The sequence below is a fragment of the Mytilus galloprovincialis genome, chromosome 4, assembly GCF_965363235.1.
Source record: "Mytilus galloprovincialis chromosome 4, xbMytGall1.hap1.1, whole genome shotgun sequence".
NCBI classification, from domain to species: domain Eukaryota; kingdom Metazoa; phylum Mollusca; class Bivalvia; order Mytilida; family Mytilidae; genus Mytilus; species Mytilus galloprovincialis.
Genome location: NC_134841.1, coordinates 91,696,012 through 91,709,996, shown reverse-complemented (window position 1 = coordinate 91,709,996; position 13,985 = coordinate 91,696,012). Strand labels below are relative to the sequence as shown.

Genomic DNA, 13,985 nt, shown 5'->3' with positions numbered 1-13,985 from the left:
CAAAATCGTAAAAAAAAACCCCAAAACATGAAAAAAAGGAAGAGACAATCAGTTCAAAATCGAAAATAAATAATAATTTAACTAAAGATTTTTTTTGTTATTACTGTTCATATTCAGTTGTCCTGATATTATCGATCATCCTCATAAACATAACGTTGAAAGGATTAATGAATATTTGAATTTCTGTTCATAGTTAAAAAATCAAAACGGTTTTCGTTTTCCTTCATTTAAATGGGTTACTAGCTATGTGATGCATGCGTCTACTCCTAACATGTGCAGATCCTTCAATGTTACTGTAAGAATGATATAAATATTTGAAATTTTAAAATATCTCATAGATCCTGAAACATTCCAGAGTTATTAATTTTTACACTATTTGTGATCTGGACTAAAAAAAGTAACGAAGATAATAAATGTTTACAGTTATACAATGATAAATGTATCTTATAGGTTATTCATCTGTGTGTTATCTGGGAGTCATTGCTTCCATCTCTACCCAAGATGATCATGAAGAGGATCAGAAGACGAGAGTACCTTATTGGCATTGCGTGTTTCTCATCGTTTCTGCTTAGTATTCTCTTTATAACGCAAGTAAGTTATTTTCTTTGAACTGTTATCTGTGATCTATCCTTAGACAAGAAGTGCAGGTTAACCCCATAAATAATTAAACTCTTAAAACCACCACCAAACAGATTCTTTATTTAGTACCACTGGGTCGGTACAAATACTATTGAACTATAAGTTCGCGGGTATCACAGTAAAATAAATTTCATGAAATGGTGAATGGTCAAATTAAGAAAACATGTTCATAGGTACCATCCTTAATTAAAAATGATATATTATCTGTTAATAGCATTGAAGTTAAAGCAATAAAACACTTTCTACCTTTGATAACTATTCTATTGTGTTAAAGTTTTTTTTAACTATTGAAAATTGTTGTTGATCTCACAAACACTTAATCAAAGAATGTCATGCAATTCTTGACTTGACGTGAAAATAGAGCAGTGCAAGACTCATTATTAAGACCATAGCAACACTATTATGATAAAATTGAGAATTTTGGATATGTAATACCATCAATTAAACATATTGAGACAAATATTTACTTACACTTTCAGGGTGGACTGTTTGTTTACATGCTTGTTAACAGTTACGTAGATAGACTGGTGTTTACCCTGATTATCGTTAGTACAGTGCCAATTATTACAGGATATTGTAAGTACAAAGATTACAACAAGATCGTTTTCATTTCTTATATTAGAAAAAGGACTTATGTGCCCCCAAAAGTCAGCACTTTCTTCTTCACTTGTGTGCCCGCCTTGCTACTCATGTTGAAAAGTACTTTGATTAGGCATCACAATAACACGTCTTTAGATCTTAGAATATGGCAAATAGGTTGCACAAGCAAATTGTCTTTTTTTTCTAAATAAGAATATACCAAAAATGAATATATATAAAAAAAAAAAACAAAGACTAGAAACGTTATAACATAAAACAAATAAAAAGAACAGTCAGTTTTATTTAAAAAAAAATGTCCTCTTGGAAATGGCCATATACGCGACAAATACGGGTTACTGTTATCAACCTCCTTGTCTATGCCCTTGTCTGTGTTGTAAGAAAGACAACCATTGGAAAACGAGATACAATCCAAAGAAAAAAGGATAAAAACAGAGACAACCCAATATTGTATATAACCATGGATGACACAACAGACCAAATGACAGTTTATATACATCGCTTAATCAGTTTATATCGATCTCAATAATTATCAGACAAAAATCTGATCAAATTAATGCTTACTGAAAAAAAAACAATTTACAAGTTTCATGTGTCCATAGTGTCATTAAAACATTTTTATTTCTATATCGAAAGTTGAAATAATTTGCTGAATACGAATGGCACAACAACTAGGACATGGATTTGTTCAATTTTTGATTAAGTAAAGAGCAACATTACATATTAAAAATCTACAAGTAGTATATGATAATTGAGCAGTATCAGCTCAGGATGTAAAATTAAGTTATTTATTTAACTTTCTATGGAAGTATTTCCAAATTGTCAATACATATCAAGTATCATTTCGCTATCACTATCCATAAACAGTCTCTGAACTGGGTGATAAGAAAGAGATATGTACTACAAATATCCGCATAAGTTATATTATTGTGTTTGAAGACTTATAACAAAATCTTGATTTTTTACACATAAGTTAGTATTCGCATATTCTTGTTATACATTTACCTATATGCACGCAGACAAAATTTCATTAAAATGAATCGGCTTATTTTATATTTACACGATAAAAATCAGTAAGATTATTGTTCATTTAGTGATCCTTGAAATAACTACTCAAAATGTATATGAAATTGTTACCGTTAAACAACTATTGAACAGCGGTATACTACTGCTGCTTTTATTTGTCTTTAATATTATAATATGTATATTAAGGTGGGAGCATGATTTTAGTTAATCGACTGGAAAGGATATAGAAAAACATGCAGAATACAAGTTTTTAGAAGCAAAAGAATAATCAATATCAAATATATTTAAAAAAAAACAGTTTCTTGAAATAATGTTTTATGTTATCATCAATTGTTGTGTGACGTAGGGGAGGTACATTACAAATTTGAGATTAAATGAAGGAGAGAGCAATATAATTAGACAATTTAACGAAAAAGAGAGGACATATCGTTGAAACTAATCTAATATTTACATATTGTTTCAAAATTTACAATATGAAAAAAGAATATGGTAAATGCCTATCAGACAACTATTAACTAGAGACAACATGACGAAAGTTAAAGCTATTATAGATCACCGCTTCATATATAAGTAAAATTCATATCATAGAGTGAGCTATAACAGGGAGTCGACATGAAAATATATGGAAAATTAAACAACAAATCCAAACAACCTGAATTATGAAGAACACAAAAATCGGGAAAAAATGTATATTTCACAGAAACATAACAACATTTATGAATTGTTTATATATATGGACTACTTTCGTGGAAAATCTTTTAGAACATCAGTATTTGGTCAAAGGATTATGAATTCTTATATAACTCGTACCTGTTGTATAGTAAAAAGAAATATGGTGTTAAAAATAAAGTAAATGAGCAAAATTTCCTGACAAAGGCGCTTTAACTTGGATTTGATAATAGTTTTTCGGAAGTAACACTCGCCACCGATGCGAATGTAACGCGTGTTTTGTCTATCATACATATCTTTCTTATTGCAACTACTTGCTTGACACCACTGCTGGTTCACGATTCGCCCCAGACTCCAACTTCGTTATCGAGTAAATCTCCAATCACAAGAACAACTGACTCCTCCATCACAGAGAAGTAGAAGAAATATACCAGATGTATCTTCACATAAAATGTAAGTAACAATATACAGTTATTCATCACAAACAGCAACATGACTTTTAATTGAGTTTTATAATGAATAACGAATCTATTAATACCAAAATTGTAAATCTTTTGGAATAGTATATTATCATCTTATATTTTTCTTTTTTCTGATGACATATTGTAACAATTATGTGAGACCCTTATTTGACACATTATAAGAGTTGAGGTAAAGGCCTTTGCATGGTTTAATGTTTTCATCGTGTCCTATTAAAAAAAATAATATGCATTCAGTGCTAGAGATCATTCAAGAAACGAAACGTGTCATTTACCTGTCATGTGCACCGATGTATACGTTTTAAAAGAGAATTAAATCAATAAAATCGACTTTCCCTACGATCCATCCCAATTTAGCAATATTTAATCATCACAATAACCGAACCCTTTACATACTACAAAAAGAATACAAACAGTGTATTTATATACACATTACTATTATCAACAGTGTCCATTGTTAAAAGTTTCATATGTGTAATTTGTCATCAAATATCTTCTTTGGGGAGTAATTTGGCGTGTAAAGATTGGTAAACTATTACAAAAGCTTTTGGTAGAAATCATTGTGGTCATCAAGATACCTATTGTTCATTTTTTCTACATAAGAGAATCATTCATTGAAAATTGCGTAAAAAATGTTATTGGGTGAAATAGTTTTCCCCCTGTTGTTTACAATTATATAGTTTTTTACGTGTTTTTATTCGCTGTTTAAATATTAGTGTACATACATTATATGGGCAAAGTACATTACAAAATCAATCGTGAAATTGTACATTTACGCAATGACATGAACGCGTCACAACATTTATGTCGTAGTAAATGCATTTATCAACTTAAATACAGCTGGAAAATACTGTATTGCGTTTCTTTAACTCAAGTGACAAAAGGATTAAAATCGAATTAATGTACTTTTACATAAGTGTTGGGGGTATAGACATGTCTTTGATATATGATCGTGACAGCTGTTCAGGTAATATATGCCTTTGATGGTTGAATAAAAACCGGAAATGTGTACTATATGACCTTCACGAGGTGATCATAGGTGTAGAATAGTATATATATAGCACCAGTTCTTTACATGTCTGTATTACTTTATACTGACGCTGCAGAAATGGTTAGTTTATCCACGACTTATAACATTTTCTTATGAAACCTTTAAATAACATCATTTGATTTTCTTGAAGTTTTCATATATTTTTATTATATCATAGATATAAATTTCATAGCAAAATTTAAATCTTTATTTAAAAAAAAAATCTACTTTTTTCTAATAATCCTCATATTTCTTTTAATTTCTTTTCAGAAACTTTTTGGGTTAAAAATGTGCATCATAATTCTTTGCATGAGGTTTTGTTATGTGCTATCAAACCATGCATGTACGCCATGTGACCTAATGGAAGTACCGATGATCAAAATTTTTGAATACGCAAGAATATGTTCAACCTGTGGTGATTTTTATGGCGATGATATTGAAAATTGTTGTTTTTGTCACAAACGAATCCGAAATTTGTGTAGAAGTGCTTGTGGTGGATGAAAATTGAAAGATCCCTTTTATAAGGGTTGATCATCAGCTTAATGAAGCTTCATTTCTAGATGGGATATGGTAGCAAGGAAGACACAATATAGGGCAGAAGATATAAAATAGACAGTGTGCGACACACATGTATGGCGGACTAAATGAACATATGGACTAGTTTGACCAAGGACGGAACAGAGATAACATTGAATAAAGCGAAGGAAAAGCATATGACACATTAGACAATAAGTACTGCATATCATTAGTTAATTGTATTTATACATTCGTAGAAGTAAACCTTGAATACTTTTTTCTTTGTTGTTTTCTCTTCTCTGTATGAGATTGATTTACCAAATGCTTATACCAGCAATAAATGAATTGTTTTTTATTAAATAACAAAAAAGTACAAATCAATGACAGTAATTATAATTTGTATATACTAAACCATATGAAAAGTAGAAAACTTCGCATTGAAAAATATATTTTGCAGTATCATACAAATAAAAATTACCTATATCATAAACCTGACGATTATCACGTATTACTTTGTCAACTTTAATCGCACCGCTGACAACATACATCATTAGTTCGATATTAAATGGCATTTTAACATGATCAAAATGAATATAGTATTTAGAAAAGACAAAAAGAGATGAATTAATTGACAGTGTAATCACAGTTGTACACTACCTTATATCGTTTTTTTTTTAATTTATGACAGAAAATAAATTATAATAAGTACAATTTATAACAGCTGAACGATAACAATACCAAAAAAGAACAAATGCATATGTGTGTCAACCTTTTTCTTAACAGTATTGCGAGCGAACCTTTGACATCGGAAATATCCAAGCCCATTTATATTGCACGTACATTTTAATTCAATTAATTTATAATAAGTACACTGTAATACATTACTGTTCACATTTAGAAAGCAGACTATATTTGTGATAAGATGAGAAAGTGACACGTATTAAATTAGTATCATTTTATATTTTTTGTTGATCATTATCATAACCTTTGATTACATTTCATCTGTTACCGGAATGATGTTTTTTTTTTAAGTCTTATTGCATAAATTAATTGACTTCTTACGTAACCCGTATGTAATCCATAAGATTATTTTAATAATAAAATGTTGTTTTTCCTTATCTTAATACATATGACGTAGCCACTGAAATCGGTAACATAGCTTTACATATATGCCGTTTTAAATATGATAATCTATATATTTTTAGTTTTTTTTCGTGCCTTACAAAAAAAACTATGAATTCTGTAATTCTGTATATAAATGTATTTATATCGTGAATATTGGATTCTTCAAATTCAAGTTGGTTCACAAATATATTCTACAAAATTGAATGCAACTTTTTCCTCGAAAAAAGAGACAATTCAATATCTTATCGCCCTATGATCCTTTAAGTTAACGAAACCCTATGAATGATATAAATCTTTTGTACCTCATTATTGTCGGGATGACAATGCGTATTATAAGCTTGATCTTTGTCAATTGAAAAGTTGACATGATATCTGATAACAAATGGCTAATTCTAAAGTTTGACAGCGGATGTGGGTTTAGGTGACCCAGAGTTTGGTAACATTAATTTCTGTTTAATCAAACTTCAAGGAATTATTATATGATACTATTCTAGTAAAAGTTTGATAGCGTATAAATAGATATGTTTTTTATTCGAATTTGAAATATGGTATGAAAACAAAATTATTATAACAGCACAGCTCTCGTATAAGTAAAAGTTTTAGCTAGCTATAAAACCAGGTTTAATCCACCATTTTCCTCACAAGAAAATGCCTGTACCAAATCAGAAAGTCGTTATCCATTCGTTTAATATGTTTAATGTGTTTGAGCTTTTGATTTTGCCATTTGCTCAAGGACTTTCTGTTTGGAATTTTCCTCGGAGTTTAGAATGTTTATGATTTTACTACTCTATCGAAAAAATTAATGTATATAGTAACAGAATAATGTGTTATCCAAATCTGTGGATTCTGTTCAATGTCAAAGTGATGAATCAGAAAATATATCTTAAATAATGTGTGTTTTTGATTTTTGCAGCACAAACCTTACATAACACTATATAAAGAGAGACAATTCCGACTAAAAATTAGTGCTATAGAGAATTGTGGGGTTTTAATTACTTTTTTAAAATTATTAATATTACTCTTAGTTTTTGTTACAAAAATTTAGTATATGTACATAATATAGCGGCTATTGACATACTGTCGGCGACCGACCATCACCTAACCTTAGATAGTGGTTTCACAACCCAACATAAATTATAATATATTATAAATTATTATAAAAAATATGTTAAAAAGGGATTGTTTCTACATAAGAAAAAACATGTTCCAAGTCAGGAATGTGACAGTTGTTTTCCTTTTGTTTGATGCGTTTGAGATTTTCATTTTTGCCATTTGTTGAGAGAGTCCGTTTTTTTAATTTTCATTTGAGTTCGTTTACAGATCTGAGAGTAATCCTAGCTAGTTCCACACCAATAACATCTAACAAAAAGAGACTGTATCTAAGATTAAAATATCACTTTGTATTAAATTACATGGTACAAATAGTGACATTACGTTATTGGTACAGACCGGTCGAATATATATCTATCTTCTTCTTAAAATTGAACAAAGTGTGTAGTCACGTAATGTTGCCTTTACTCCCTGTTGAGTTTGACAATAAAGAATATGCTTAAAAATTTTCCATTAATTCAGCAATGGAAAATTGCTATGTGGCAATAACAAAAAAAATAAATATAATGGAATATAATTTAATTTTGGTTGTAGTGCGTCTTCTGATTGGCTGACATGTTTATTAGCTCATAGACATAATTTTGTCATGCGACTGTAACGTCATCAAAGTTTTTCATGGTTTAGTTAAATCATAAGAAATAACTGTAATATTTTTTCCCGTCTATTCAAAATAACCTAGAACAAATATTGTGCACACTTTAGAATAAGCCGCTACGCGCGTTATTTAGTGTGCACCACATTTTTGATGTTATTTCTTCATAGACAGAGAAAATATCACAGTCATTCCTTAAACTATACTGCTATAATACTATGGTTTGACCAGCGGGGAAACAAATGGTTATTTATCAAAATACAATTGTATGTTTCAGTGAAGCAAGAATCCCTCTATCTACCGGTTGAACGTGTTTTTATGAGTGCCTGGTATGGGCTTGCGTCTTTGATTCCTGCTGTAAGTAAAAATTTTACTTGCATAAATATAATTATTATTAATAAAGTTACAAAATGTATATCCCTTAAATTGTTGGTGTCAAATCATTCATCTTTGCCTTAAGTAAATGACTCATCAATTATACAGATTTAAGGCTTCATAGCAAACCGTTACACTGGTTCTGACACATGTTATATAAAGATATTGTCAAACGTTTTGCTTCATAGAGTTGAATTCGAATAGTTAAATGTACATACAAATATATAAGAATGTCATTTTCAACATTTTCAGTAATAACCTTTTCAAATACAGATTTACAATACTGAGTAGACTAAACCAACATTATTTTGCAAGTCATAACTAGTGCACGTTGACAAAAAATCCTACATGACATCTGTCGTTACAAGTATTAAAACGCACCTTAAAATAGCTGATGTAATAAGCTTTCATGCCATTGTATTCAACACATACGGATAGACCTTTGAATCATTGTGTGAATTATAAGTAGCAGAAGGCTAGTGTAGACACATGACATGAGGCTTAAAGACAAGCCCAGTTGTGGTTAACTTCTTCTTATACAGATGTAAATGTTGAAGAACTTTGATATTTGAAAAAGAAGTTCAACGACTTCTTGCTATATTGAGATAGGTTAAATCAAACGATCTTCTTCACATTCATCGATACCGCAGTCAATGTATTCATTATTTGTTAAGAAAGTGACATTTTTCAAATTAAACATACCCTGTGTTCAAAAGCGATGGTACATTGAATGAATAAATTTTTCCTTTAATTTCTGATCTGTATATTTAACATTTTTATATTTTACATCACCTTTGTAAATGAAAAAGTTTCAATTTGTCGTTTCGTTTTTTAAATTAAAGAAAAAATATATGATGCTTTATTTTAAAAATCTAACCATATTTGATCATAGATATAGCCAAAGCAATATCAACGAGAATAATTGGTCTTTTTTTTTCATTTCATTTGAAATAAGAAATTAAAATTGTAAACAGTTTTGGAATGCAAATATTAATTAAAATTATCTTAAATGGTGCAATGTGATCTCACGGAGAAGAAGAAAATAAAAAGACCGTAAACTAGTATGGTATATTCTATATAATCATTTACTTAAACGAATGTCAAAAAGGTAAATTGAAAGAGTGGAATTAAAAAAACCCAAACGTTATCAACCAGCGGAACGATCAGACAAACCAAGACTGTTCCCAAATTGTCCTTAAAATATCGCATGTATTTCAAATTGGCATCGCAATTAGTCATACTTTATCCGATTTGCATGTATAATTTTTACACAGGGAATGCTTATCTACTACTTTGCTCTAAATGTGTACCCGTACTCTATATTTGGATATGATGAGCAATGGGCAGAGAAGATTGGATGGATCATTTCAATCTCTCCAATTTCCTGTTGTATGATCCTTGGAGCAGTCCATGCCATTTATAAAGGGAAAGGAAATTTCAAGCAGGTAGTTATCAATACTAATGTATCAACGCTAGCAAATAATCAGAGACAAAACTTTTAGTAAAAGCTCAATACTACAAGAAGTATATATACAATTAAAAGAGAATCTAAATAGATCTTTGAACAATAATAAAACAAAAAGTCTATTAATCATCTAAGGTAAACGGTTCCCATTCAGAGGACCAACTTTGAATTTAACTAGTAGACAAAATTCTTCCTTTTTATTAACATATGTTCCCGTGTCAATATCAATGTATTATCATGTCTGTCCGATTTGTACATCATTGACTAATTACATCAGAAAATGCATCATAATACTATAATTATCTAAAATAATGATTAAAGGCATGTGTATACGTTAATCTGGATTATATATCTTTATTACCAACGTCTATATAAACTATAGGTATACAATTATATCAACATCAATAATACATATAATACATACATAAACACAGACTATGTGACAGCAGAAGGTGTTGTAATAATAAACAAACATTATTTTAACATTTCGGATCTAAGCTTAAAAGATCTAAATATAAATTTACCTAAATTACACAATAGTACTCATCAGTTTAATAAATTTGTACATCGACAGTTTTTTCCAATCAAATGGCTTAATATAAATTGTTCTAGATTTAAAACCACACTGACTATCAAATTAAGAAGGTGTTGTTGTTTGGTTTTGTGTTTTATTCTTTCTATCATTATTTTTCCAAAAATTATGACTTATCAACATAATTGCAGTATTTCGATGTTAATCAGAATCTCACTAAACAACACTCGGAACTCTATCAATGTGTTTACAATGAAACTTCGATAAAGTCAGAGTTGTAGATCCTTGTACGATAAAATCACAAAGAATCTCTAATTAACCAAAGGACGGAATACAAGTAGAGGCATTAGTAGTATATCGTTCATTAACAGCACAAAATATGTACAAACTGTAAAAATAAGTTGAAATGACTTTGCTCATAGATCAAACCAAAGCACACAAAATTCAAAGAAGCTAATTAGACAAATAGAAAGAAAACCAAAGTAACGATCTGAGTGTTTCGAAATATATTTTACTGTTTGATACCGTTGACGAACCCAAAAAGAGCTAACGACTAATGTGGGTATTTTGAGAGAAGAAGTTTTAAGATTCTAACTGTTTTCACTACTGTATTTAAAAAAAAAAACAAAACATTAATAATACGGTTGAAAACTGACTAAACTAATTAGTTTAATTTTGAAACATTTTTTTTCTATTGCGATAAATTGTTAGCCTCGATGTACAATGTTAAACGAATGTCAAGTGTTCAAAATCCTTAACTGATATCGATTTGATATTAGAATATAAAAGTAGTATTGCAGTTTTGAGACACAAATATTTTCTGAATGACGTTTTGATAAATGCTGAAGGAAACACATATAATTTGTTAAAGAGCACAGATTTTTCAACAAAAGATACACGTATTTGTGACGTTTGAGACGATATTAAATATATATATACATGCATCACAACCTTAAATTTAGCATATGTTTTATTTTAACTTAAAATGTTGTACCATATCTTATTATCTACAGAAATGTATTCAAGCGTTGAAGGCAGATAGTTTAAATGCCACCGACAGTTATACAGAAGAAAACTCAGAAACGAACAATACTGGCTTTGCGTCGTCTAAATCGCCGAGCAATTCAGTCATGGGAAACAAAAACGAACCTGAAACAAATGTTTCACAAGCAGAGAAAGCGGAGACTGAAATTGTTATGCGACCTCCTGAATTTACAGAAGTTGTCAAAGTCTGACAAAGTATATTTGAGTCTTTGGATGTCTTCATTTCAAAGTTTATTGTATTGAGTTGGAGCTTTCCTTTTATCTTTGAGCACAGCTTTGACAATCGAAACCGGTTGTGAATTTAACTGTCTATCGACACGATGTTATTATTTGTGAAATTGTTATTTTTATCATAAAATGACTTTTCATTTAAAAAAGATACAACTTATATTGGTTATAATTACAGTTCAGAGGTGTATTATCTATTTACATTTGTGAAATATCAAATGCTATGGCCGAATATTAATGGAGCAGCACCTGTATTTTAGAATTTCATTGAATGTGAAAACAATCTCCATGATTTCTTTATATTTATTTCGGGTATACATAACATTATACATGAGAACTAACTGTATTATTGTAAAAGTATTGTATCAAATCATGAATTTATAAACCAGTAAATTATCATGTTATTTTGTTGATGTGGTTTCATAGCTAGCTTAACCTTATGCTTATATGACAGTCGCCAAACAATCCATTATTTTGACAACAATGTGTGAACAAAACAAACAGGCATAATTGATGAAAATGTCACAAATAGATAAATTAAAACCTGGTACCTTTTGATAGATATTATGCGTGTGTTTCTCAGTCCTATATGTTCTCCCATTTATTTGTATTGAAATCCTGTCATGTGTATTGTGTATTGTGGTCCTGTATTATTATGTTGTCATTTTGATGTTATATTTAACAATGCAATCAAAGTGCGAGGTTTGGCATGCCACAAAACCAGGCTCAACCCACCATTTTTTTCTTTAAAAATGTCCTGTACCAAGTCAGGAAAATGGCCATTGTTATATCATAGTTCGTTTCTGTGTGTGTAACATTTTTACGTTGTGTTTCCGTTGTGTCGTTTGTTTTCTCCTATATTTAGTGTACTATAAGACGTGTTACGGTACTTTTCTATCCCAATTTCATGTATTTTGTTTTGATGTTATATTGGTTATTTTCATCGGATTTTGTCTAATGCTTAGTCCGTTGCTGTGAGTGCTACATTTTAATGTTGTGTCGTTGTTCCCCTCTAATATTTAATGCGTTTCCCTCAGTTTTAGTTTGTTACCCCGATTTTGTTTTTTGTCCATAGATTTATGAGTTTTGAACAGCGGTATACTACTGTTGTCTTTATGTAATGTTGTCATTTTAATGTTATATTAAACATTGCCATAAAAGCGGGAGGTTTGGTTAGTCATCAATCCAGGTCCAACCCACCATTTGTTTATTAAAATGTCCTGTACCAAGTCAGTTTTAGTTTTTAAAGTTTGTTGGCATTTGTCGTTGTTGCACTTCAGTGTTCCTGTTGTTCCTATGGTTTGTTTTTAATAGTTGATGTGTTTCCCTCGGTTTTAAAAGTAACTTTTAACCGGATTCGTTTTCTCTCAATCGATTTATGACTTTTGAAAAGCGGTAAATTTCTGTTGTCTTAGATTAGCAAAATTGAAAGACAAGAATACAAATAATTACCATAGCAAAGACGAGATGTATAAGTGCCGAGAAACGTCAAATAGATTATACCAAAACTAGACTAACCAGTTAAAGTAACAATTAGCAAAGACAAATAAAAGAACTCCATGGTACGTAATTATAATGACTTACAACGTCAGTACATATAATCTATACTTCAAGAACTTTAAGTGTATAATTTGTGAAGTTGATACGGAATATTTATCAACAAGTGTCTGGATTCTTCCGATGAATTCTTTTAGATGAGAGGACGAGACGTTCTTTGACATAACTGTGGTTCATAAACTTACTGCTCAGATACTTGTGACGTTTAACAAATTTTAAGAAGCGGCAGCAAGCTGTTGAATATCGAAATGTATATTTCATATATCGGTGAAGTTGGTATATTGCTAATCAGGTGGGGGAAATCGACTCGTGTGAAAATAAGAATAGGTCGTCAAGGAGAGAGCCGTACAGTACTTTCCGATAGGAATGCAGACAACTTGAAGTTTTTTTACCGCCAAATTCAACAAATAAGTTGTCAAAAAGAAACTCCAGTATACTGACCACTTGTTTCAAAGGCTTATGATTGAATACGCCAGACACACGTTTCGTCTACACAAGACTCATCAGTGACGCTCAGATCAAAATAGTTATCAAGCCAAACAAGTACAAATGTGGAGAGCATTTGGGACCCAAAATTCCCAAAAGTTGTGCCAAATACGCCGGCTAAGGTAATCTATGCCTGGGATAAGAAAATCCATAGTATTTCGAAAAATTCATACTTTTGTAAACAGAAAATCTATAACAAGGATCATATAATTGATATTCATGTCAACACCGAAGTACTGACCACTGGGCTGGTGATACTCTCGGAGACGAAATGTCCACCAGCAGTGTCATCGACCCAGTGGTGTTAATAGTTATCAAAGCTACCAGGCTTATGATTTAATACGCCAGACACGCGTTTCATCTACACAAGAATCATCAGTGACTCTCATATCAAAATAGTTATAAAGCCAAACAAGTACAAAGATAAAGAGCATTTAGGACCCAAAACCCAAAAAGTGGTGCCAAATACGGCTAAGGTAATCTATGTACTATAAACAAAATATACCGTATGGTAT

General features: G+C 30.5%; 1 protein-coding gene across 1 annotated transcript in view; it reads left to right on the top strand.

The window, feature by feature from the left end:
• Positions 1 to 11,836, top strand: part of LOC143073380 (sodium- and chloride-dependent GABA transporter 2-like) — a 67,932-nt gene extending 56,096 nt beyond the window's left edge. Inside the window, exons 10-14 of the mRNA XM_076248871.1 lie at positions 451 to 591; positions 1,119 to 1,215; positions 8,061 to 8,140; positions 9,433 to 9,603; positions 11,169 to 11,836. Coding sequence (XP_076104986.1) covers positions 451 to 591; positions 1,119 to 1,215; positions 8,061 to 8,140; positions 9,433 to 9,603; positions 11,169 to 11,390 — 711 coding nt within the window. The 3' untranslated portion in view covers positions 11,391 to 11,836. The remainder of the gene's footprint in view (positions 1 to 450; positions 592 to 1,118; positions 1,216 to 8,060; positions 8,141 to 9,432; positions 9,604 to 11,168) is intronic.
• Positions 11,837 to 13,985: the final 2,149 nt, after the last annotated feature.